The 25,637-nt window shown below is 34.0% G+C and overlaps 2 protein-coding genes and 1 long non-coding RNA gene across 3 annotated transcripts; 1 reads left to right on the forward strand and 2 right to left on the reverse strand.

Annotated features, from left to right (window-relative positions):
- Positions 1-2,720: 2,720 nt before the first annotated feature.
- Positions 2,721-3,325, reverse strand: LOC112088589 (defensin-like protein 206). Its single transcript, XM_024159014.1, has 2 exons — positions 3,181-3,325; positions 2,721-3,085 (listed from the first exon to the last, which is right to left on the reverse strand). Exons 1-2 carry the CDS (start codon positions 3,245-3,247, stop codon positions 2,877-2,879), a joined length of 276 nt encoding a protein of 91 aa, XP_024014782.1. The 5' UTR covers positions 3,248-3,325; the 3' UTR covers positions 2,721-2,876.
- A 10,567-nt stretch (positions 3,326-13,892) lies between these two features.
- Positions 13,893-15,357, forward strand: LOC112088580. The gene is made up of 3 exons (XR_002900533.1): positions 13,893-14,029; positions 14,153-14,998; positions 15,111-15,357. It is a non-coding gene; the product is annotated as an uncharacterized LOC112088580 (long non-coding RNA).
- A 9,466-nt stretch (positions 15,358-24,823) lies between these two features.
- Positions 24,824-25,413, reverse strand: LOC112088588 (defensin-like protein 206). Its single transcript, XM_024159011.1, has 2 exons — positions 25,267-25,413; positions 24,824-25,172 (listed from the first exon to the last, which is right to left on the reverse strand). Exons 1-2 carry the CDS (start codon positions 25,331-25,333, stop codon positions 24,973-24,975), a joined length of 267 nt encoding a protein of 88 aa, XP_024014779.1. The 5' UTR covers positions 25,334-25,413; the 3' UTR covers positions 24,824-24,972.
- Positions 25,414-25,637: the final 224 nt, after the last annotated feature.

Consider the following 25,637-nt stretch of genomic DNA (forward strand, 5'->3'; position numbering starts at 1 on the left):
TGTTTTAGAATTTTTCTAATGTTTTGGATTTATTATAAATATATGGTTTAGACTTAAGTTGTATTCAGTTGTTGATTGATTAATGAAATTGAGCTTTTGTCTATTTGTTCCTTGTTTTCGGTAGATCTAGAGAGATCTTAATGAATTTATTTAAGACAGCTTGATTTATTCGAATATTCTCAAACTAAATGAATAATCTCGAAATTATCATAGTTTTTTCGAATATTCTTAGAATCAACAAATTATTATTTTATCTTTTTAAAGCTTCGGCTACATCATTTTTTAATCCAATAATGAAAACAATTTGGCTCATTAGTTCATTAGTAAAATTTAGGGTTTCAGCTGCATTGCAGCAATCATGGCGACACTATTTTGATTTTGAGCATCTCCATCTTGCGTACGCAACTTTTATATATGCGTGAGAGTATATTACACCAAATGTGATATCATATTATATATATATATATATATAAGAGTTAATTAGAGATGCATATATAATATTAATGAATTATTATTTTTTCGTTTGTTTTCATTTCAAACTCCAAATGCGTTTCGCAACAAAATGAGTATTTACAAATAAGTGGGGATAAAAGGAAAAAGGAAATTAATTTTGAAAAAGGAAATTTAAAAAAAATATATTTATCATTATCATTATATTTTGACATAGATAAAATGAGCCAGAGCTTTTTATTATTAAGATAAGGACATATCAAACTCAGGTTATCTCCATTATTTATTGAAACAGAAAATGAGAAGATCATTTCAACTTTAGTTTTGTTCTGAATTGCTGTTGGTTTAGTCTCATGATATTATTCGAATTACTGTCTGCTGCTACTGTTAGTTTATACATATTAATTGGTTTTATACTTTTGCTACCATCACGACAATTCTGAGAAATTTCCTTCTTTAAAATTTTTTATCTATCAGGTCCTTCCCAAGTTCATAATGTCGCCACTATAATCTATCGCTGTCTTTTTCATCACATTTTGTTTTTTTGTTTTTATATTAAAGTCTATCCATTTTTGAAATAAATACTGTTTTTAAATGATATTGTTGTTGTCATGCATAGAGTAGGCACGAATCTTGGCGACTTTTTAATCCAATAATTAAAACCATTTTGTTTCATTAGTTCATTAGTAAACTTTAGGGTTTCAGCTGCATTGCAGAAATCATGGCGACACTATCCCGATTTTGAGCATCTCCGTGTGTTGTTTAACTTTTATATACGCATGCGAATAGTATTATAATAACTTTACGAACGAACAAAAATGTGATATCAAAGTAGCATATAAGATTTTATTAGAGATGCGTATAATTAGTCTATTTTTTTTCTTTTGTTTCAGATTCTAAATATGTTTCACAATAAAATTAATATTAAAATAATTAAAAAAAGGAAAAACGATATGAAAAACGAAACACAAAAATTATAAATAATACAAAGAGGAGAATGTAAATGTTCCAATCATGCTATCCGAATACAAAATCAACTAAGGAGCAGTCTGATTGCACTGATTCTTCTTTCTTTTTTTCTTTTTCCTATGAGTAAATATAAGTAGAATTTAGATTTTACAATAACCTCAATCTACTTTGTTACCTTGGCAAAAATAATTAAAATGTATAAAGAAAAATACAGTTGGTAGATTATCGCATCTAAGCCATACGGAAATTATGTTTCCAAAGTGTCTTCTAGGTTTTTTGGAGGTTATACTACTGTTGCGAATCTCTCGGTTGATACACTAGTAGATAGACAGTGTCGGAAGCGATAGCTGATTGTGTCAGATTGCATTATCTATATGATTGTGTCTGATTCGTATCCTGATCAAATCTTTAATTAGTTTATTATTGAATTTGGTCATATCTTATCATATAGATAAGTTAATTATAAGTGTGTATGAAAAATTATAGTTAACCGTGACTTGTAAGGTAAGTTTGGATATTTATTGCTTTCTGTTAAGTTTTTGAGCTTCCAACTCAAAATCAATTAACAATGAGTGGATTGGTCCAAATCTCTTCTTTTTCTTTATATATAAAACTGGGACTTTCACAACTTGTGGGAACAAACATCAGGAAACCTCCAACCAAAAGGGCCCAAAGATCGGATGGATGGCTCTGATACCATGTTAAATATGAGTTTATAGGCTTCTAACTCAAAACTAATTGGCAATGAATAAATTATCCCATATCTCTTATATACTACTAAAAATCTCTTCTAACTTCCGATGTGGGATAATAGTCCCTAATACTTTCACTTTTTGAACGTTATCAACGGTTAGTTTCGGTTTAAGATAACAATTAATGTAAGAACACACTTTCACTGTGAAATATGCATTGATTCGTTTTTATATCTGTGTCGCCGTCTCGTCCAAGTTTCTTTGTCCAAGTAGTTATTTTGATGACAACCAAAAGTCGTTTCCTTTCATCTATTCTTTTGCACATCATTATGTCCTGAATAAGCAGTAATATATATGGCATCTAAAACAACTTGTCGATTTTGCATGAAAGAGTAGGTCGATGGTGAATATGAGCATTCTTTTTTTTTTTCTATAAATCGTACACTGAAGCGTCGCTGAAAAGTTGTTGTGTCTTATATCGTTCTCTGTTTAGCCTCATGATAATATTCGAGTTAATGTGTGCTGTTGCTGGTTTATGCGTATTGGAACGAGAAACACAAACACAAAACGAGTTTATTATATTATATATTCAGATCGAAACAAAAGTACACAGAACATGATATTACACCTAGAGGGAGAAGCAATGATAAGCTTTGCCCTTGATGTTTTTATTTAGAAGCAAACGAAACTTGAACATAAACATACACACATGTCATGTCTTCTCACACCGAATGGATAAAAGTTACACTTGGTAATCAGATAAGGTTATATAGCCTTTGTGTAGCAATGGCAATGCTCGTCCGTTCCCTCAATAGCCGCCCAACAGACTGGAGGACTCCCGTATTTGGTTACACAACAGATGCAGCAATCATTATGTGTAGTTCCATGCGCAGGCTCGCACTCCCCGAGGAACACACGTGTAATGGGCGTTGAGCATCCACCAGGACAGTCAATAGCCTCGCTCTTGAGGAATGCTAAATGTTGACATATTCATCAAAATCATCAGCACAAGATATAATTAAAAGACTAACTGAAAAGTATAATAGAGAACTTGGTTAAACTATAATACCGGTTGAAGCCATCACGAGGACAAGCAAGAGAACGGTGAAGCTGACGGAGTTGAGGTTCTTTGCCATTTCTTTCTTTTTGTTTTGCTTTTAACTAAATCTTGTTTTCTCTTCTTTTTTATTTTCAACAAACTTAACTTTGATGATACAAATCCATAGGCGTTGTGATTATTTATAGTCAAAACATTTGCAGCTTAATTTGTTATACTTGTTTAATCCCTCCTCTAGTTTACCCAAATTCATAATGTCACCACTATTTTGCATAGTAATCTTTTTCATTACAATATATATATATATATATATGAATATTTTTTAAGTCTATCCATTTTTAATCGTGCACTTGTCTTAAAGAATCAACCAAAAGCAAGGTCATCTCTGTAACTCATTATTTATAATTCAATTTTTTTCTTTAATTAGTTTGAAATAGCTATTGCTTAAAAATGATATTGTTGTTGACTTGTTATCATGGATACTGGATAGAGTAGTACGAATCTTGGCGACTTTTTAATCCAATAATGAAAACCATTTGGCTTCATTAGTTCATTAGTAAATTTTAGGGTTTCAGCTCCATTGTAGCATTATGGCGACACTATCTTGATTTTGAGCATCTCTACCTCGCAACTTTTATATATGCGTGAGTATATTATAATAATTTTCTATATGTACCAAATGTGATATCATATTAACATATGTACATATATATATATATACATAAGATTTAATTAGAGATGCGTATATAATAATTAACTAGAGATTAACCTATATGATATACGAGATTACAATATCTTAAATATTATCTTAGAAATTATTTTCAATATCTTGGTTAATAAATTTATTTATATATATACATATGCATATACTAACATCATATAATTAAATTTACCACATAAAATTATATTTATTAGGTTAATAAATTTTATAATATCTTTAACCAATGATAATAAACAATACGGTTAAAGCGGAATTCATTTAACCCTTTTACAGTGGACTAAAATATTATTCATATTAATCCACAAAAATATAATATCGTAATCATCAATTGTAATTCGCACCGTTTAAATACTGAGTTTTATGATCGGTCAGCGAACTATAAAAAATATCAATTTTATCATAGTAATGTTGTTGGAGGTGAAAACCATATTTCTGGTTTTTTCTGGTATGAACCGATATCAGCCTGATTAAATCTGATTGACGACAGTAGAGTACTAAAGAGATTAAACCGGTTCAACCTGTGGACCAACATGAACCCAACAAGAGAAAAAAAGAAAGTTTCCATTTTTGACTTATAGAAAAAAAAATCTCTAAAAAATCCTAAGTCAAAAAGGAAAATAAATGTCTCGGTTAAACTGATTATAGGAGTGGAAGTCTCCTTAACCTACTGGTTAATGAGTTTTTTAATGCTTTTACATTAGGAGAACTGGGTTACTAGTCTCGAAAATTACGTTTTGTTATTATTTTGCAGGGTGATATTATAAGAATGTATTAAAAATGAGAGTCATTTGCGATTCACAGAAAAAGAGACTTCGAGACTGAGAGCTAAAAATCATTTTACTTTTAATTTTGAGATCCTTGCTAAGTCCCAGTTTGTTTATTATTGTCAGATAAACAAACGCAGTTGTATTAAAAAATCGAATTTTGGTCTAAATAATTGTTATACCGTTTTGTGTTGATATAACATATCAAAAAGTGTATAAGAGCTGCGTATAATTAGTTTATTTTTTTTTATTTTTTCAGATTTTAAATGTTTTCACAACAAAATTGATATTTACAAATAAGTGAAAAGGTGAAAAACGATATATATCATGAAAAACGAAACACAAAGATCATCATATATATTATAAGCAAAGTAAAATTTTAGCTTTAAGCCTTTTTATTCAATTTTGGAGTGGATAATTACTTTTTACCCCTTGGTTAAATTTGGTTAAATTGGTTCAAATTAAGTTTTATAAAAAATACATTAAAATCGGTTAAAATGGTTAAAATTAAGTTTTGTGTAATATGGGAGAAATCGTAGATTGGTTTTGTGACTATAAATATATCTTTTCCCCGCAGACGTTAGGGCATCCCAATAACGACATTGGCTTTGTTTCTACGTTGTTGGATATTTTTTTAATGCTTTCCGTCTTTGGTAAATTTTTTTTCATGCGTGCCTCTTAATTTGGTTTTGTGTGCTGTTCGTTGTTCTCCATAGTTAATTGAGAAAATAATTTTGATTTTTGGGCTGTGTAAGTGGGTCTATCTCTATGATATTTGCTAGCTATCACATCGTTACTGCTTTGTCGCGGTATAATTTTTTTGTGAATCACGTTTAAGGGTTTGCATGTTTTGTTTTGCAGCATTCTGATTTAGTCTCTATGCGATTGTTTTTATTGTTTTTGAGCGTCAGTCTTTATCTAATGGTTTACTTCTTTGATGTTTCTGATCTGTTTTTAGATTGTAATAGTTTTTTTTTGTTGTTTGTTTGTCGTCTTACTTCCCTTCATTGTTTTTTTTGCTGCATAGGTTCTGGCGTTTTGCAGTAGGATTGCCTACCTCGCTGGTGGTTGAATTCTACAATGGTGTTCAGAGGTAAAGTTATTTATTTCTATGTTTTTCTTGTATTTTGTGATTGTGTTTTTTAGTTGTATTTTGGGGAGGTTTGTTCGATTCATTTTCTTTCTTTTCGTCTGGGTTTAATTCAAGTTTTGTGTGGTCATAGTTAGTAATTGGAGAAGACAAAACATGAGAAACAAAAATAATATCATTCTTGAGGCATGACTTTGACACAATCATCAAAGCTTCTTCTATGATATGTTTTATTCTGTTCTATATGTTTTTTCTTTTTATTTTTAATTTCTTCAGTTTCGTAACTTTTTAAGTTTCTCCCTTTATTTTACGAGAATATGAGGCATGTACTCACCGTTGGATCGAAAATTTTATTATATATGAATTTAATTTGTGATTGCGTATTTTTATTCTTTAAAGAATAATATAATGGTAACGGAGGAAGAATAAAGAATCGGTGACAGAATTTACCTAAACGACTTAGGTCGAGAAGAAGATATAACATGATGGTAGCAATAAAGATTCTTATAGAATAATATCATCGATTATTTGTGATATTCTATTATTTGTTTATTGTCTTTTAGGTTTTTTGGTTATTATAATTATTCTTAGATATATATATAAATGGCCTAAAAAGTAATTTAGTGTTTTGTGATTTTATAACATGAAGAAGAATCTATCATCCATTTGTATAAACTACGGTGAGGAGAATTACAAATGTCAGTGGTTTCTGAGATTTTCATATTTTTTTGGTCTTATAAGATTTCTTCTAAAATTTCTTCTCTTCCTTTGCCCGTTTTTTTTTTCTTTTATTGCAGTATCTAAAAAGTTAGTCATGCGGAATTAATTGATTAGTTTGTTTTTTAGATTGTGAAGTTTGCTGTGTCAGTGTTCTAGAAACCTACTAGCTGATCAACAAAGGAACCGGTTAACGAACAATTTTTTTTTGGAATCATACTTGTGGCTAGAGCTACGAGTGATGTAGGAAGGAGGATAGTTGATATCTGTGAAAAAAATTGTAGCCTGTTAAAGCATTGGTCCTAAACTTTCGATAGAATTTTTATTCTTGTGTATTTCTAATTTGGGCAACGTGAGCAATGCCTTTAACTATTGTGTAAAATTTCCACATGTTAGAAATGAAGAAAAGGCTCAGATATCATTACTATTTGCTTTTCAACCTGAACTTCATCAGTTTGTTTCGTGAGTTTCTACCTTCTTTAAATATGCTGAGCTGTTTCTGGAGTAGTGGAAAAGTAAAATAAATTATTTTCCTCTGATGTTCTTTTGGAGTGGTATATTTTCTTTCATTGTAATTTGTTTGAATGTCGAAATCCATTTTTGATTTTATTTAAGTTATATGATTGCATTTAAAATGGTTTCAATGCTATAATTTTCATCATATATACCGACGAGAAGGAGCTGTAGATATTATTATGTTGAATCCAAACTCGGGCTATGAGATTATCTTAAAGTCACTAAGAAAAACTAAAAAGATGAAGACAGAGGATACGAAGACGAAGAGGTTGTTTCAAGAAGAGGGTACATGTTAGAACGGTTAGATAAATATGTATCCATGTTATCTATTTGCTTTTACTTCACCAAATTCTGTGAAACTGACTGTTTGTGTAAATATAGTAAAAGCCATACAACTATGAAAATATACGTTCAAAAATTTTCCAAACTTCTAAAAAATAGTTAGAAGAAAGAAAATACAAATGTAATAGGTAGATGTGGAAGAATAAGAAGAAGATAATACAAAGATGATAGAAGAAAACAAAGAAAATGAAGTAAAAAAAATAAAGTCAAAAAAGACAAAAACGATAAAGAATAAGTAGGATTTGAAAACGATAGAGGATAAGAAGGAAAAAACAAAAAATATATAAAAAACTAAAAGATGAAGAAGAGGAAAAAAAAAAAAGAAGAAATCAATTAAGAAAATAAAAAAAATAAAGAAAAGAAATATAGGCGGATAAGACCAATTAAGACGGTCTAAGGTAGAAAAATTATTTGTCGCATAAGTAGTACCGTCATTAAGGATGCCCATACCTAACTACATGGTAGTGATCTAGGGAACGCAATTGCTAGAACAAAGAAGAATCAAATGACAAATTTGAAGAAGAAAACAAAATAATTAGAAAAAGAAGTCGGAGAAGTCGGAGAGGTCAGAGAAACCAATACATAGTAGACAAAATGGAAGAAGAAAAATATGTGGAAAAGTTGAATAAAGAAGAACATAAGATGAAGAAGACAAAGTAGACAAAGATGAAGTTGATGAATGAGATAAAGAATTATTAGATAAACAAAAAATCAGAGAATTATTGGATGAAGAATTTTAAAGAGGAGAAGATGAAGAATTTGGAGAAATGTAGGAATAAAACAAAATAGAATAATTTGAAAATGAGGAAAAAGATAACGAAAAACAAAAAGATTAGAAAGTTGCAGAGAACGAAGAAGATGAAGGTGATGAAGAAAAGAAGAAAGAAAATAGTATAACCTAAAAGAACAAGAAGAACATGAACACATAACAGAATGGGAACAAGAAGTACAAATTAAAGACGATGATGGAGATGAAAAGAAAATGATGAATAATAAGAAAATACAGAGATGCATAACAAGAAAAAGAAGTAAAAATCAAAGACGAAGAAGAAAGAAGAGATATGGAAAAGATAAGTGACAAAGAAAAACCAAAGAAAAAAAAGGAAAAAGAAGAAGACGTGAGAGAAGAAGGTGGAAGATAATTACGAAGAATAAAGAAAAGACCGTAAAAAACTAAAGAATAAAGAAGAGAAAAAAATGATTGTATTTTTTAGTGTTTAATTTTGTAAGTTATTTACTTTTGAATTACTTTTTTTTTATCATGTACGTCTTAAGTGGTGGTTTTAATTCTCTCGATTTATAGCATAAAGTTTGGATTATGTTTTGGAAACTTTTCGACCCGCGTAAGCCGCGGGTTAAACACCTAGTTATAAATAATACAAAGAGGATAATGTTCCAATCATGCTATTATCGACTACAAAATTAACTAATAGGAGCAGTCTGATTGCACTGAATCTTTTTGTTTTTTCTTTTTCCTATGTAGAAATCTAAGTAGAATGAAATATTTAGATTATAAAATAACCTCAATCTACTTTGTTACCTTGGCAAAAATAATAAAAATATATAAAGAACAATACATTGGGTACGTAGATTATTGCATCTTAGCCATATGGAAATTGTGTTTCCAAAGTGTCTTATATGTTTTCTTTCAGGTTATAGTACTGTTTCCAAAGTGTCTTCTATGTTTTCGTCCAAGTTTCTTTGTCCAAGGTGTTATTTTGATGACAACCAAAAGTCGTTTCCGTTTTTCTTTTCTTTTGCACATTATTAATTGTGTCCTGAATAAGAAGCAACGGCATCTAAAAAAAACATGTCGATTATACTATATACATTGCTATGACTGAGTAGGCCGATGATGAATATGATCACTTTTTTCCATAAAATCGTACACTGAAGTCTCGCTAAAAAATTGTTGTGTCTTATATCGTTCTCGGTTTGGCCTCATGAATATATTCGAATTAATGTGTGCTACTGCTTGTTTATTCGTATTGGAACGAGGAACACAAAACACAAAACGATTTTCTTATATTGTATATTGAGAATATAAATATTATTTTCAATGTTTTCTTGTATTTCAAATGTATTTCAGAAGAAAATAAATATCTACAAACTAGTGAAAAGAAGAAAAACTAGCGTGTGGCGAAATGCCAAAAGCAAAATTTTTGAATACAAAACCAGATTACAAAATAATATGAAATATCAAAATTTTATACCGAATTACGATAAGTGATTCAATTGATGATATAGAAAGAGAATTCTTGGTTCAGTTCTCCACCTTAAGGGCAGTTACTTGATCCTGAAGTAAACCGAGTCCAAAATATTTGAAATTGAATGGAATCAAGCAAATTAAACGAAATCATTAAAAAATATTTTTGAACTAGAGAGATGTCTTTTTTTTCCCTTTTTAACTAAACAAAAGCAGGTGTAGAAGTGAGAATAATCTGCAGATTAAAAAAGTGTATTAAAGGTTTTGTATATTTTATGCCAAAGTGTGTCAGAAATCAAAAGTGTATTAAAGGTTTTGTATATTCATATGCCAAAGTGGCCTTTCGATTTATACAGTTTGTTGTATACACAAGAAGGATATATACAAAAATATATACAATGATATATACAAGAATCATATGAAGTTATTTCAAACCCTTTTTTTTTTTTGTAGCAATGGCAGTGTTTTACGGTTCCTTCAACTCTCGTATAAGAGTTGATTAGAGATGCGTATATGACACGAGCCAGAGCTTTTTATTATTGAGATAAGGGCATACCTTACTCCTCAGGTTATCTCCTATTAACTGTTGTGATAGATAATGAGAGATCATTTCAAATTACTGTCTGCTGCTACTGCTAGTTTATGCGTATTGGTTGGTTTTATAATTTTGCTACCATCACGATATATCTGACCAATTCCCCTAGAATTCCTACTTTTAATATTTTATTTCAGGTCCTTCCAATTTTATAATGTTGCCACTATAGTCCATCACCGTCTTTTTCAACACATTTTGTTTCCTTTTTTTTTAGTATATTCATTTTTTAATCATGCACTTGTCTTAAATAAATAATTAACGAAAGGAAGGTCATCTCTGTAACTCATTTTTTATTTATTTAATTTTTCTTTAGTTTAACATAATTTTTTTTTTTTTTTGTCGTCGACATAAATATTGTTTAAATAATATTGTTGTTGTCATGGATATAGACACGAATCTTGGCGACTTTTTTAATCCGATAATTAAAACTATTTGGCTTCATTAGTTCATTAATAAACTTTAGGGTTTCAGGTGCATTGTAGCAATCATGGCGACACTATCTCGGTTTTGAACATCTCCGTGTTGTCTAACTACTAGATATGCATGTGAATAGTATTATAATAACGTCACAAACGAACAAAAATGTGATATCATAACGGCATATAAGAGTTTATTAGAGATGCGTATGATTCGTATTTTTTCTTTTTCAGATACTAAGTATGTTTCTCAGCAAAATTAATATTTACAAATAAGTGAAAAAATGGAAAAAACGATATGTATTCTGAAAAACGAAGCACAAAGATTCTAAATAATACAAAGACGAGAATGTTAATGTTAATCATGCTATTCGACTACAAACTCAACTAAGGAGCAGTCTGATTGCACTGATTTTATCATCTATGTCACTGTCCTATATCGTTCTCCATTTAGCCTCATGAATATATTCGAATTAATGTGTGCTGCTACTTGTTTATTCGTATTGGAACGAGGAACACAAACACAAAACGAGTTCAGTATATTATATATTCATGTTGATACCGCGTATCACACAAAGAATTTTTATTGATGTTATAGCTGAACTCAAAATGAGCTGCCTACGTACCTTTGAGAAGGGATCAAGCTATTCGTAGTTCTATTATTAAAGTTTTGAATCCCCCTTGAAAGAAGAGAAGTATCTTCTATTTATAGGGTTTGGAAATCGGTCTTTCTGAACGATTTCCTTTTTCTACTTGGATTTGGATTCGGGAATATTTCCTTTTATTGGATAAGATTAAGGAAATATTCCGTAAAGTTTAGATGTTAATGCCGACATTGTAAATCGGGCTTTAGAAGACCATAAGCTATTAATGGGCCGAATGTCTTTTGGATATGAACCATCGTAAATCGGGATCAATTGGGCCGATCTCGGTTCATACCGGACTAAACCGGGGATGCAGAGTACACCACCAACAGTAAGCCCCCCCCCCTCAGTCCGGTGATAGAGTATGTGTAAGAGTTCGGCGGATTTCATGAGTATTTTTAGTCCGGTGTGAATTGAGATTGGAGACTTGCGAGGCTGTTAGCTCGGCTTATATGATTTTCAACTCAGTCTATTGCGAATTGCGATAACTCGGCTTACATTTGCGAGTGTTGAGAACTCGGCTTACGGTGCGAATCTGAGGTGTTCGGCTTAGTTTGTGCGAGTTAAATGAACTCGGCCTGGGGGACCCAAGTGAGCTTTCTCGTGCTGGAAGAGTGAAATTCGAACTCTTGTAAACACACGATACAGACTCAAGGTTTCCTAAGTCGAACCAGAGTGTGCGAGATGGGCTCGGCTTATTGTTCTCGGTGACTTAGGAATAAGTAATGCGGGACTGGCCCCGGCTTTAAAAATTGTGGATTCTTTCACCACGGCGCCATGTGGATGCTTGCGAGACGGATCTCGGCTTTTTGAGGTTGCATTGTTGAGAAATGTTATCGAACAACTGGCCAGGAAGTCGATGTAATACCGATGAGTTCGGTCGGGACTGCGAACATGTTAGTTCGGCTTGGAGGGACGGACCCTGAATTCATCGGAGCTTGGTTGACGAGGTGGGATAAGATGAGCGTTGTGTAGCTCGGTAAAAGAGATTGTTACTGATAAACGATTTGAAAATTCAAGCTGACGGGTTGAAAGTGACGAACTGAAACTCTGAATCAAGGCTGAATCTGATGATCTGAAGTTCTGAGCGAAAGTCTGAGTGGAAATAAAATTCTGAACCAAGCTGAATTTCTGAACCAAACTCAAATTCTGATTCAAAACTGAAATTCTGAGATTCTGAATTTGATAAACTCAAGTTGATGACTTGAAGCTGAAATTCTGAGCCGAACTGAGTTTGAATCAAAAATGAAACTCTGAAATTCTGAATTTGGCGAACTCAAGTTGATGACGAAACCGAACCGAACTGATTGAACTGAATTGATGAACTGAACTCGACGAACTAAAACAGAGATCTGAATTCGACGAACTAAAAGTCTGAGCCGAGCTGAAATCATAACTCAAAACCGAGCTGACTAAGCTTTGAATCGAAACTGAAAGGCTGAACTGAAATTCCAGAGAAACCTCAAACTGAACTGAAATCCCAACTTTCTGATATAGAACTTGACGAGCTGAGGCTGGCGATAAAGGTGCTGCAGTGTCAGCTCGGAGCTCGTCTAAAGAGAGCTTCCCATAAACTTTTGCGAACTGATTTTTCTTCCTATTTTCGTTTTTTTTTTTTCTCTTTTTTTTTTGGCGAACCGTAGCTCGGCTTGGAAGTACAGACCCTGTGATAGAATGGAAAAAAGATCTCGATAGATGATACCTGGGTTTCGCGGAAGCTCGGTTGGCGAGCTGGTGAGATTTCATAGGTGGTGAGATTTCAACGTTTAGGCATGATAACTTCGAGTTTTCGATTACTTCTTTGAGCTTAATCTGCATCTATTGCTGAAGTGACGTCGTTGGATCAATAATTTTAGTCCTGCGATGTGTTGATAAAAATTGTGAAGATATCTATTTTCTTAGAAATTTTGGATCATAATACTTATAGGAAAAGAACTTAGCTTTTTGGTGTTAGTGCTGGATTGTGGAGCTCGGCTCTTTGATGTTCAATCCTTGTGAAGATCTGAAATATTAAGTTCTCTCTCGATTTACTCTATCCATCTCTCGTGAACTGGATGAGAAACGGATTGACGAGGTGCTTCCGAACTGGTTTTTAGATTCCGGTAAAGAGCTGGTGAAGCCGTGCGGCGAGCTGAGATGACGATGGTATCAGCTAGAAGTTTCGACAGAAGATTAGAACCGAACCAATAAATCTTCTTAATCTCAGTGTAGTATTTCTAGGATGTCATCGGGCATTGAAGCTTGGGAATTGTTGCGAATCTCTGAAGTTTTCCGAGCCCAGAATGAACATGAAAGCTCTTGATGGAGAATTTCAGGAACTAACTTTCGAAATCCAAAAATGGAAGCGACGTGTGTTTTCTCGCCATGATAATTTGAAGCAAGGAAGAAGAAAGATCTCGGAGGTTCTTTGATGGAGCTAACGATGGAGATGGCTCAGGTCGGGAAATCTGCTGTTCGCCGGAAGTTGCAGGTCTGATAGGAGGGTCCCCGGATTTGACTTGACCGGAACTACATCTGTTTCACCGTCAAGAGAGGTTTTGAGGACATCGTGGAGATGGTTTGGAATGGGCTATAGTCTTCATATCAAGGGGCCATAAAGTGGGCCTAATATCTCAAGGTTTCAGATGGGCCAGAGATTTATTCAAGCCCAAAAAGAAACCTGATTTCCTTGCAATACGATTTGGTTTTGGTGCAGGTGCGGCGGTGAGTAGCGGTGGCGAAGCCGGAGCTCCTGGAAGCTCGAGTGGTGGCGACGAATGATGGGTCTCAGAGTGAGGTGCCTCCTAGCCCCTACTCCCTCCCTTTTTTTTTTAAACAAACAAGCTCGGCTGCTATGATTCCACGTGGATCGTAAGTTCTGTTGGCGCAGATCTTCTTCTTCCTTTTATTTTTGTGTGCTTTTTTCTTGGTTTTGCCTTTTGTTTTGAGGCTTGAACATAGTATAACGTCTCTTGCTCTGAATTGCTGTTGAAGACTTGAGTCAGGACGAGCTGATTTAAAGCTGCGTCGGTGGTGAAGTTGGAGAAGTCTGGAGAAGTTGTGACGACCTCCTCTTCGTCTTTTGCTTTGTTTTTAATCACAAATCAATGGTGATGAGCTCGGTTTGAGGCGACGTCAATTGTGATTAGCTGAGACAACATTTGAGGAGCTCGGCGAGATGATGCCTGTGCATTTGAGGAGCTCGGCGAGATGATGTCAGAAGCTCTGGATTCTCTCTTGTAAATGCCAAGCTTTTATATCCTTGGTTGTTCCTCTTTCTTGTGCTTCAAAATCAACTATCTTCGAGTCGAAATTCTAGAGTGAACAAACCAAATCTCCGACGATATTTGACGTGAAAGGAGCGGCGTTAGATTTTGCTGTGCAACTTTCTCGCCACAGTTCTGAAGCAAGGAAAAGGGGAAAGTCTCAGAGGTACTTTGTGAAGTGTTCTTCGTAAAGCTGCTGTTGATTATTGTTTCCAGTGGAGCTGGAATTTTTGGAACGGCATAGAAGACAAAGCCAGAGAAGATCCGATACTGAGTTTCCAAGAGAGAACGGTGAAAAAGCAATCATTGATCGTTGCCGCGAATGGTTGTCTTTGATCCGCATCTGATTCGGTATTCAGAAATTCAATCAAATATCCACATCGCGATTGGTTTTCTAGTTATCGGAGAGAAGTGCCATTGGGGAAGATGTTGAAGACCGATGAGTTAAGGGTGAGTTTGTGAACTGCTCACGAAGAATTTAGCCATGACGAACTGAGACAGGGCCATGGGAGCTCGATTTTGCATATACCGATCTGACGAGCTCAAGCAGAGCCAACAAACTCGAGCACAATTTGTAAGGCAACGACTTGATCGATGACGTTTTTTTTTTTTTTTTAATCTTGGAGAAGTTGTGACGACCTCCCCTTCTTTTGCTCTTTTATCTTTTTTTTTTTTGTAAATCACAGATTAAAGGTGATGAGGTCATGGATTCCATGGAACGTGGTCGTGTAGTAGGCGTCTCCATAGAGAATTAAAAACTGAGTCGTCGAGCTCTCGTCGGGTGAGGGAGAGTCTTTGCTTTGCCTGTCATAGGAGGAAGAGCCGTGTAAAGAAGAAAACCATATAATTTGATTTTGTGTCATGAAGCGTGAATTAGTTAAACATTACGTTATACCAATTGGTTATTGTAAACCATTGGTTATTGTAAATCAATAATATACCAAACCGTAAGTAAATAATAATTAAGCGTGAAAACTTAGCTTTGTATTTGACGTCTCGTCGGCGTTGTCAAAGATCTAAGGTCCTGATTCGAGATCATAATTGCTAGGCCACGAAAGAGTGGTAGAAAGTTTGACGTAGAGCGCAAATAACCGAATTTGTTTATATGATGGAGACGGTCTCGGTTGTGTTGTAAAAGAGCTGTGTAAGTCGTCAAAAATCATGGCTGGTAGAGACAACAGAAGATCAGATATATACTTTTATCATCCGTTTTTTTTTTTTTAAATCTCGACTCCTTCCTTCTAGCGCCAATTGTTGATACTGCGTATCACACAAAGAATTTTTATTGATGTTATAGCTGAACTCAAAATGAGCTGCCTACGTACCCTTGAGAAGGGATCAAGCCATTCGTAGTTCTATTATTAAAGTTTTGAATCCCCCTTGAAAGAAGAGGAGTATCTTCTATTTATAGGGTTTGGAAATCGGTCTCTCTGAACGATTTCCTTTTTCTACTTGGATTTGGATTCGGGAATATTTCCTTTTATTGGATAAGATTAAGGAAATATTCCGTAAAGTTTAGATGTTAATGCCGACATTGTAAATCGGACTTTAGAAGACCAGAAGCTATTAATGGGCCGAATATCTTTTGGATATGAACCATCGTAAATCGGGATCAATTGGGCCGATCTCGGTTCATACCGGACTAAACCGGGGGTGCGGAGTACACCACCAACAGTTTTACGGAACTAAGCTACTACTGATACATTTCATCAGCCTCAGTCTGCTAGTTTCTTTTTATCTGCTTCAGCTCGTCAAGTTTTATATCAGAAAGTTCGGATTTCAGTTCAGCTCGGTTTTAGTTCAAAATTCCAGTTCAGCTCTGAATATTAATTGGGTTTCGAATCCAGAGCTTCAGTCAATTTGGTTTTGAATCAGAATTTCTGCTCAGTTCAGAACTTCAGAATTTTTCAGTTCGTCATCAGATTTGGACTTCGGAACTTCAATATTATCAGTTTTGTTCAGAATTTCGAGTTTCAGTTCGGTACAACAGCTCAGTTAGTCAGACAAGTTCAGTTCATCGACTTGAGTCCGACATCTCAGAATACACTCTTCTGCCGAGCTATACCGCGCTCAAACCTCTTCTAGCTCATCAACCGAGCTCCTCTGAAATTCAGGGTCCGTCCCTCCAAGCCGAACTGACATGTTCGCAGTCCCAACCGAACTCATCGGTATTACATCGACTTCCTGGCCAGTTGTTCGATAGCATTTCTCAACAATGCAACCTAAAAAGCCGAGATCCGTCTCGCTAACACCCACATGGTGCCGTGGTAAACTCCACATCATAAAGCCGGGGCCAGTCCCGCATTTTGTATTCCTAAGTCACTGAGAATAATAAGCCAAGCCCATCTCGCACACTCTGATTCGACTTAGGAAACCTTGAGTCCGTATCGTGTGTTTACAAGAGTTCGAACTTCACTCTTCCAGCACGAGAAAGCTCACTTGGGTCCCCCAGGCCGAGTTCATTTAACTCGCACAAATTAAGCCGAACACCTCAGATTCATACCGTAAGCCGAGTTCACAACACTCACAAATGTAAGCCGAATTATCGCAATTCGCAATAGACTAAGTCGAAACTCACATAAGCCGAGCTAACAGCTTCGCAAGAATCCACCAATCTCAGTTCACACCAGACTAAAAGTACTTACGAAATCCGCCGAACTCTTACATATACTCTTTCGCCGGACTGAGGGGGGGGGGCTTACTGTTGGTGGTGTACTCCGCACCCCCGGTTTAGCCCGGTATGAACCAAGATTGGCCCAATTAATCCCGATTTATGATGGTTCACCTGTAGAATATTTCCTGATCTTATCCGGAAAAAGGAAATATTCTCAGAAGATAATTCCTCAAGGAAAAAGGAAGTTGTTCTTATCTGCTCCAAGAAATAAGGAAATCTGCATTATCAAGTCAAGAAGGAAAAGGAAAATCGACCGGTTTCAACCTCTATAAATAAAGAGCTCATCGTTCATTCAAGGATTCATTCATTCATAACTCCGCAGAAAACCCTAGAATACATCCTATTTTTCTCTCTGTAATATGAACTACGAATGGCTTGATCCCTTCTCAAGGGTACGTAGGCAGCTCATCTTGAGTTCAGCTATAACATCAATAAAAACTCTTTGTGTGATACTCGGTATCAACAATTCAGAACGAAACAAAAGTGCACACAACATGAGATCACACCTGGAGGGAGCAAGCAATGATAAGCTTTGCCCTTGATGTTTTATTGGAAAGCAAAGGAAACTTGAACATAAACATACACACATGCCATGTCCTCTCACACCGAATGGATAAAAGTTACATTTGGTAATCAGATGATCCTTTTGTAGCAATGGCAATGCTTGTCGGTTCCCTCAATAACCGCCCAACAGACTGGAGGACTCCCGTATACACGTTTACAACACTCGCAGAAAATAGAATTTGTAGTTCCGTGCGCATCCGGGCACTCGTCGAGGAACGTAATTTGAGCGGTGCTAGTGCATGGGTTAGTACCGCAGCCTGAAGCCTCGCTCTTGAGGAATCCTAGATGTTGACATATTCATCAAAATCATCAGCACAAGATATAATTAAAAGACTAACTGAAAAGTATAATAGAGAACTTGGTTAAACTATAATACCGGTTGAAGCCATCACGAGGACAAGCAAGAGAACGGTGAAGCTGACGGAGTTGAGGTTCTTTGCCATTTCTTTCTTTTTGCTTTTGCTTTTAGCTAAAACTTTTTTTTTCTTCTTTTTCTTTTCAACAAACTTAACTTTGACGATACAAATCCATAGGTGTTGAGATCTATTTATAGGCAAAAAAATTCAGCTTAATTTGTTATACTTGTTTAATCCCTCCTCTCTTCTCTCAAGTTTACCCAAGTTCATTATGTCGCCACTATTTTGCATAGCCGTATTTTTCATTACACTATTTTTGTTTTTTTAAGTCTATCATTTTTAATCGTGCACTTGTCTTAAACAATCAACCAAAAGAGAGGTCATCTCTATACTCAATATTTATAATTCATTTTTCTCTTTAGTTTGGCCCTGTTCGTTTGTCAGCCGCCTGCGGCCGCGGCTGCGACCTGCGGCTAGACGCTGCGACCAGACGCAGATGATTGTTGTTTGTTTGTCAGCCGCGCATCTGGTCGCTGAATGATGCAGCACAATATCTACCATTGTTGCAAGGACAAAGAAAGCTTAAATGCGAGTTCACTAATCAGGTCACAGCAAAGAGAAAGAATAATCAAATGCAAAAACAGCCTTAGACCCTTGAACACTCTAATATGGTACCAAACACAAACACACACAGACCCATTAAGTAACAGATTAGAGAAGGAAATAACGAAAATTGAAAAAAAAAGTGAAGTTTTATATTTATAGATTCGACCTGGGAAGAGAGAAGAGGATTGATGGAGTTTGGAAGGTGGGTTTAAAGCCGCTTTTGCTCCCGATCCATTAAAATTTTAAGCTCAGCTGATGGAGAAGATGGAGAAGATGGAGAAGATGAATGGGGAAGAAGAGTTTCGGCGCAGAGAGAAAGATCGACACTTTTTTTAGGGTAAATGGTTTTTGTAATTAACAAATTGTTATAGGGTTAGTTTTGTAATTTACAGTTTTAAACGCCGCGTTTTTTGTCGCAACGCTGGATTTGATAGCGTCCAAAAAATTAAAGACACGCGGAACGCTTGGATGCCGTGTCTGGCCGCAGGAAGCTGCGTTAGAGTAACGAACAACAATCGGACAGCCGCAGCCTCCTGCAGCAAGCAAACGAACAGACCCAACATAGCTTTTGTTTAAAAATGATAATGTCATTGTCATGGATAGAGTAAGTACGAATCTTGGCGACTTTTTAATCCAACAATGAAAACCATTTGGCTTCATTAGTTTATGAGTAAACTTTAGGGTTTCAGCTGCATTGCAGCAATCATAGCGACACTATCTTGATTTTGAGCATCTCCATCTTGCGTACGTAACTTTTATATATGCGTGCGAGTATTATTATAACTTTCCATATGTACCAAATGTGATATCATATTAACAAATTACAAACTAGATAAATACCTGCATTGGTTTGTATCTTGATATTTTATAATCCCTGAAATTTTTTTTAAAAATATTGCATAAATTTAGAAACAAAAATATTAATTATATATATGTATGTATATATATATGTATATATATATATTGAATGAAAATTTAGTGAAGTGAATGCAGTAAATAGTTGTGGATACAACTATTGAGATTTTCATTTTTTTATAGTGTAATTGACATACTAAAGAATTATGGTTTTTATATAAGTGAGAAATTGAAATTTTTTTTTAAGATTAATTTCTTTAATCTAGATAAAAAAACCTAAAAATAATAATATTTTATTTAATTTACTTATCTAATCTGAAATATGCTTTTTCTTTTCTTATAAAAAAGTTTTGGCTTTTTATTTCAAATTTTTGTTCAATTTTCCTAAACCAAGCGTGATTATTATTTTTTAATTTATTTAATACATGTCAAAATCTAATTGATTTATTAAAACCTGTGTCAAAATTAGGTGAGTTATTAACTTTAAAACATCTTCCTTTATATAATAAGACTATATTTTGCGTTCACGCTACTTGTGGATATTTAGTTGATAAAAATTATATACAATCAATTATATTTATTAAGATATAAATTTTATATATGAATGTTTTAATAATACATATTAAAAATATTATGGAGAATTCTAATAATTTTACTGTAAATTGTGAGGTTTTAATGGTTTTGTTTTGAATCTATATACAATATGTCATATTTCAAAACGTATTATTTGGTCAAACATTTATAAGTTAATGACATTTTGTGTTTTTCCTTTTGAAAACACATCCTACTCCTCAGGTAATCTCCATCTATTCTATTAAAACAGAAACATTTTTAGTAGTTGCTTCCAAACACTCCTAATTTTTTTAAAAAAATTGTTTGGAAATAGTTTTAAAATTATCCTAAAATCATCCTAATTTATTACAATATTATTTAAAAAATATATATTTTTTATATATATTTTTAATTCCGAAAATTAGATATTAGTTTAGATATTTAAAAATTTCCTTAAATATAGGTTATATTTAATTTAAAATTCAAACTTATTAATTTTTGTAATTAAATCTAATTCTGAATAATAGATATTAATTTAAATTACTTTAGACTTCCTTAAATATAGATTTATTTAATTTAACATTTAAAATTCAAATAATATTTTCAGAACAACACATATGATTAACAAATACTTTGTTATATTTTTTTAATTATATTCAATCAGACTAAAATTTCATATATTGAAAACTGATAAATATTAATATTATATAGTAATTTGATGGGATGTGTTAGGTTTTTTTTATAATTATAGTCTTATGCGGATTAAGTTATCAAAATATGCAAGATATTAAAATAAAAATTATTTCAAAAGTAGTAAATATTTATATTATATAGTAATATGAATGGACGGGTTAGAATTATAGTTTCATAGCCATAGTCCTTTTCAGATTAATAGAATGATCGAATTATAAATATATTGTTATAATAACATTTATTTTTCGATTAATAGAATGACCGGATTAAAATTATGTTTTGATGATCGTGGTCATAATAATACTAGAAAAAAATTTTAAAATATACATATAGATTGTTTATGTGTAAATTTAAATTCACATAAAAATAAAGTTCATAATTAACATTAGATCGATATATATTTAATTAATTAATACTCTTATTCTACTAATATACAAAACTATACTATTTAAAGTCAAAACATAATAACAAATTTCTTGATTTAAAAAATAAATAAATAACAAAACAAATTATATCTAAACAAAAAATAAATAGAAGTTATATTAGAAACAAAAACAAAATATTTCCGTGCGGATGCACGGAGTCAAATTCTAGTTATTTATTAAAATAGAAAATGAGAGGTCATTTCACATTTAGTTGTGTTTTAAATTGTTCTCGGTTTTGTCTCATTGAACTATTCGAATTACTGTCCGCTGCTACTGCTAGTTTATATGTATTGGTTTTATACTTTTGCTATCATCACGATAAATCTGACCAATTCACCTAGAATTCCCTCTTTTAAAAAATTTATCTTTCAGGTCCTTCCAATTTCATAATGCCGTCATTATAGTCCATCGCCGTCTTTTTCATCAAATTTTGTTTTTTGATGGCTATCCATTTTTAATCATGCGCTTGTCTTAAACAATCAACAAAAAGATCATCTCTATAACTCATTTTTATATAATTCATTTTTTTTTTTAGTTTGAAAGAATATTGTTTAAAAATGATATTGTCGTTGTTATGGATATATAGACACGAATCTTGACGACTTTTCAATCCAATAATCAAAACCATTTGGCTTCATTAGTTCATTAATAAACTTTAGGGCTTCAGCTGCATTGTAGCAATCACGGCGAAACTATCTCGGTTTTGAGCACCTCCATGTTGTGTAACTTCTATATATGCATGCGAATAGTATTATAATAACTTCACAAACGAGCCAAAATGTGATATCATACTAGCATATTAGAGTTTATTAGAGATGCGTATAATTAGTTTATGTGTTCCTTTTCAGATTCTAAATATGTTTCACAACAAAATTAGTATTTACAAATAGTGAAAAAGGGAAAATGGATATTTATTCTGAAAAACAGAACACAAAGATTCAAAATAATACAAAGAAGATTCTAAATAATACTTGGACAGCTAGAGCTTTGTCTTTTGCGGGCAGGCTTCAGTTGTTATCTTCTGTTATAGCTAGCATTACGAATTTCTGGATTTCGGCATTTCGTTTACCATCAAGTTGTATCTCAGATATCGAACGTATCTGCTCTGCATTCCTGTGGTCGGGACCTGCGCTTAATCCTCGCAAAGTTAAGATTGCCTGGGCGGATGTCTGCAAACCGAGAGATGAGGGAGGTCTGGGTTTAATCAGCATTCGGGAAGCGAATGATGTTTGCTTGTTGAAAATTGTGTGGAGGCTGGTCACAGCAGATTCTCTTTGGGTTCGGTGGACTCGATCAAATTTAATGCGGCATGAGTCTATTTGGACAACTCCTGAGCCTACAAATAACTCTCCAGGCTTGTCTATGTGGAAGCAGATTTTGAGAATGAGACTGCAAGCTGAGGGGTTTGTTAAAGTTCAGATTGGTAATGGTCGATCATCGCTGTTCTGGTACGATAACTGGTCGCAACATGGAAAGCTTCTCAATCTTCTGGGAGCTAGGGGTGTGGTTGATATGGGTATAAGAGACGAGGCGAAGGTTGCGGAGGTTCTCTTAACCCATCGACGGAGACGACACCGTTCACAGGCTCTGAATTTGGTTGAAGACGCAATCGACTCTGCAAAACTAACTTCATTACAGAGTTGATACGGAAGATCAATTTCTTTGGAGAACTAAGGGTGATACTTATCATCATGCTTTTTTTTTTTTTTTTTGAATGAATGTTAAATTTGATTCAACCCAAAAAAAAAACGTTTTTACATCAAAAGATGCTAACTAGTGATAGTTGCAGAGAGATTTTGTAAAAACCAAAACACTTTTACAATCGCACTTAAAGTGAAGCATATGCTTCGGGTCATGACGTTGCTTGCGCAGCAAGCCATCGACGGAGACGACACCGTTCAAGGGGATACAAAGGCTACTCGTGATCAAGTCCGAACAAAAGGCCCGAAGACTCTCTGGTCCAAGGGGATTTGGTTCAAGCATAACTGTCCAAAGTATGGTTTTTTGGCTTGGCTCGCAATACATGATTGCCTCTCTACAGCTGATCGAGTGTCCAGGTGGAGTCCGAATGCTTCTACGGCATGTGTACTATGCCAAGATCCCTACGAAACACGATCACATCTCTTCTTTGCATGTCCTTTCTCATCTCAGGTATGGGAAAATCTGGCACAGGGAATTTAACGCCAAGACTTCACAACTGATTGGTTGGCGATGGTGAATCTCATCTCTCGATCATACGGAAATAAGGTGCAGACGTTCATTCTTCGATACCTTTTTCAGATGACTATACATGTTCTATGGAGAGAAAGAAATGATCGCAGACATGGTTCCACACCATCTACCGCAATTCGACTGATCCGGTTCATTGACAAGGGAATGAGGAATCGCTTCAGCTCTATTCGTTTACTTGGAGACGCCAAGTACGTAGAAGGTCAGGACTGGCTGGCATCCAGGCCTAAATTTCTTAGATAGCATAAACATGATTTTTTTGATTTGATTTTGTATGTAACCACTAGCAAAGCTCGCATCAAATTGATGTAGAAAAAGATGTTTTTTTGGAGTTTGAATAAATTTAACATTCATCCAAAAAAAATACAAAGAAGAGAATGCTCTAATTAATATCATGTTATTCGACTACAAAATCAACTAAGGAGCAGTCTGATTGCATTGATTCTTTTTTTTCTTTTTTTTTTTATTTTTCCTATGAGTAAATATCAGTAGAATGAAATATCTAGATGTTACAATAACCTCAATCTTTGTTACCTTAGCCAAAATATATATATATGAGTCAAGAGAAGATCATTGGATGGTTGCATTGAGAGTTGTTCGTTACTTGAAAGGGTGTCCGGGAATGGAAATTTTGTTGAAATCTGATTGTAATTTTCACATTTGGCCATAAGGTTGGAAAGATTATTTCATCTTAGCCATAAGGAAATTATGTTTCCAAAGTGTCTTCTATGTTTTTTTGAGGTTATAGTGTTGCGAATCTCTCGGTTGATACACTTGTAGATAGACAGTGTCGGAAGCGATAACTGATTCTGTCTGATTGCATTGACTTGTTTCCTGATCAAACTGCTAATTACTTTATCATTGAATTTGGTCATACTAGCTTATAAAATAGATAAGTTAACTATAAGTGTGTTTGTAAATGTCAGTTGGAATTATAGCTAACCGTAAATGTCAATTGAAATTATCAACGGCTAGTTTTGGTTTAAGATAACTATTAATGTAAGAACACAAGTTTCAGTCTGATTGCATTGATGCATTTTTATAATCTGTGTCGCTCTCTTGTCCAAGTTTCTTTGTCCAACTAGTTATTTCGATGACAACCGAAAATCATTTCCTTTTTTTTTTGCACATCATTAATTATGTCCTGAATAAGAAGCAATATGGCATCTAAAAGATACTTGTCGATTATACTATATATAGTTGCATGACTGAGTAGGTCGATGGTGAATATGATCATTCGCTTTTCCCATAAATCGTACACCGAAGCTTCGCTGAAAAATTGTTGTGTCTTATATCGTTCTCGGTTTAGCCTCATGAAAATATTCGAATTAATGTGTGCTGCTGCTGGTTTATTCGTATTGGAACGAGCTGGAACACAAACACAAAACGAGTTTATTATATTATATATTCAGAAGGAAACAAAAGTACACAGAACATGAGATTACACCTGGAGGGACAAGCAATGATAAGCTTTGCCCTTGTTGTTTTATTTGGAAGCAAAAGAAACTTGAACATAAACATACACACATGTCATGTGCTCTCACACCGAATGGATAAAAGGTACACTTGGTAATCAGATGAGGTTATGTCAAATTCAACCCTTTGTGTAGCAATGGCAATGCTTGTCGGTTCCCTCAATAATCGCCCAACAGATATTTGCACTCCCGTATGCCTTTATACAACAGTCGCAGCAAATAGAATCAGTAGTTCCGTGCGCAGCCGGGCACTCATCGTGGAAAGCGAAAGGAGGGCAGGTTAGATCACCGCACTTAATAGCCTCGCTCTTGAGGAATCCTAGATGTTGACATATTCATCAAGATCAGCACAACAAGATAGAATTAAAAGACTAACTGAAAAGTATATAGAGAACTTGGTTAAACTATAATACCGCTTGAAGCCATCACGAGGACAAGCAATAGAACGGTGAAGCAGACGGCGTTGAGGTTCTTTGCCATTTCTTTCTTTTTGCTTTGCTTTTAACTAAAACTTGTTTCTTTTTCTTCTTTTTCTTTTCAAAAAACTTAACTTTGATGATACAAATCCATAGGTGTTGTGATATATTTATAGTCAAAATTTTGCAGCTTAATTTGCTATACTTGTTTAATCCCTCCTCTCTTCTCTCAAGTTCATAATGTCGCCACTATTGTGCTTATCCGTTTCTTTCATTACATTTTTTTTTTTTATGTCTAACCATTTTTAATCGTGCACTTGTCTTAAACAATCAACGAGAAGAAACGTCATCTCTCTCGAACTCATTAT

Source organism: Eutrema salsugineum, unplaced genomic scaffold (genome assembly GCF_000478725.1).
Source record: "Eutrema salsugineum unplaced genomic scaffold, Eutsalg1_0 scaffold_14, whole genome shotgun sequence".
NCBI classification, from domain to species: domain Eukaryota; kingdom Viridiplantae; phylum Streptophyta; class Magnoliopsida; order Brassicales; family Brassicaceae; genus Eutrema; species Eutrema salsugineum.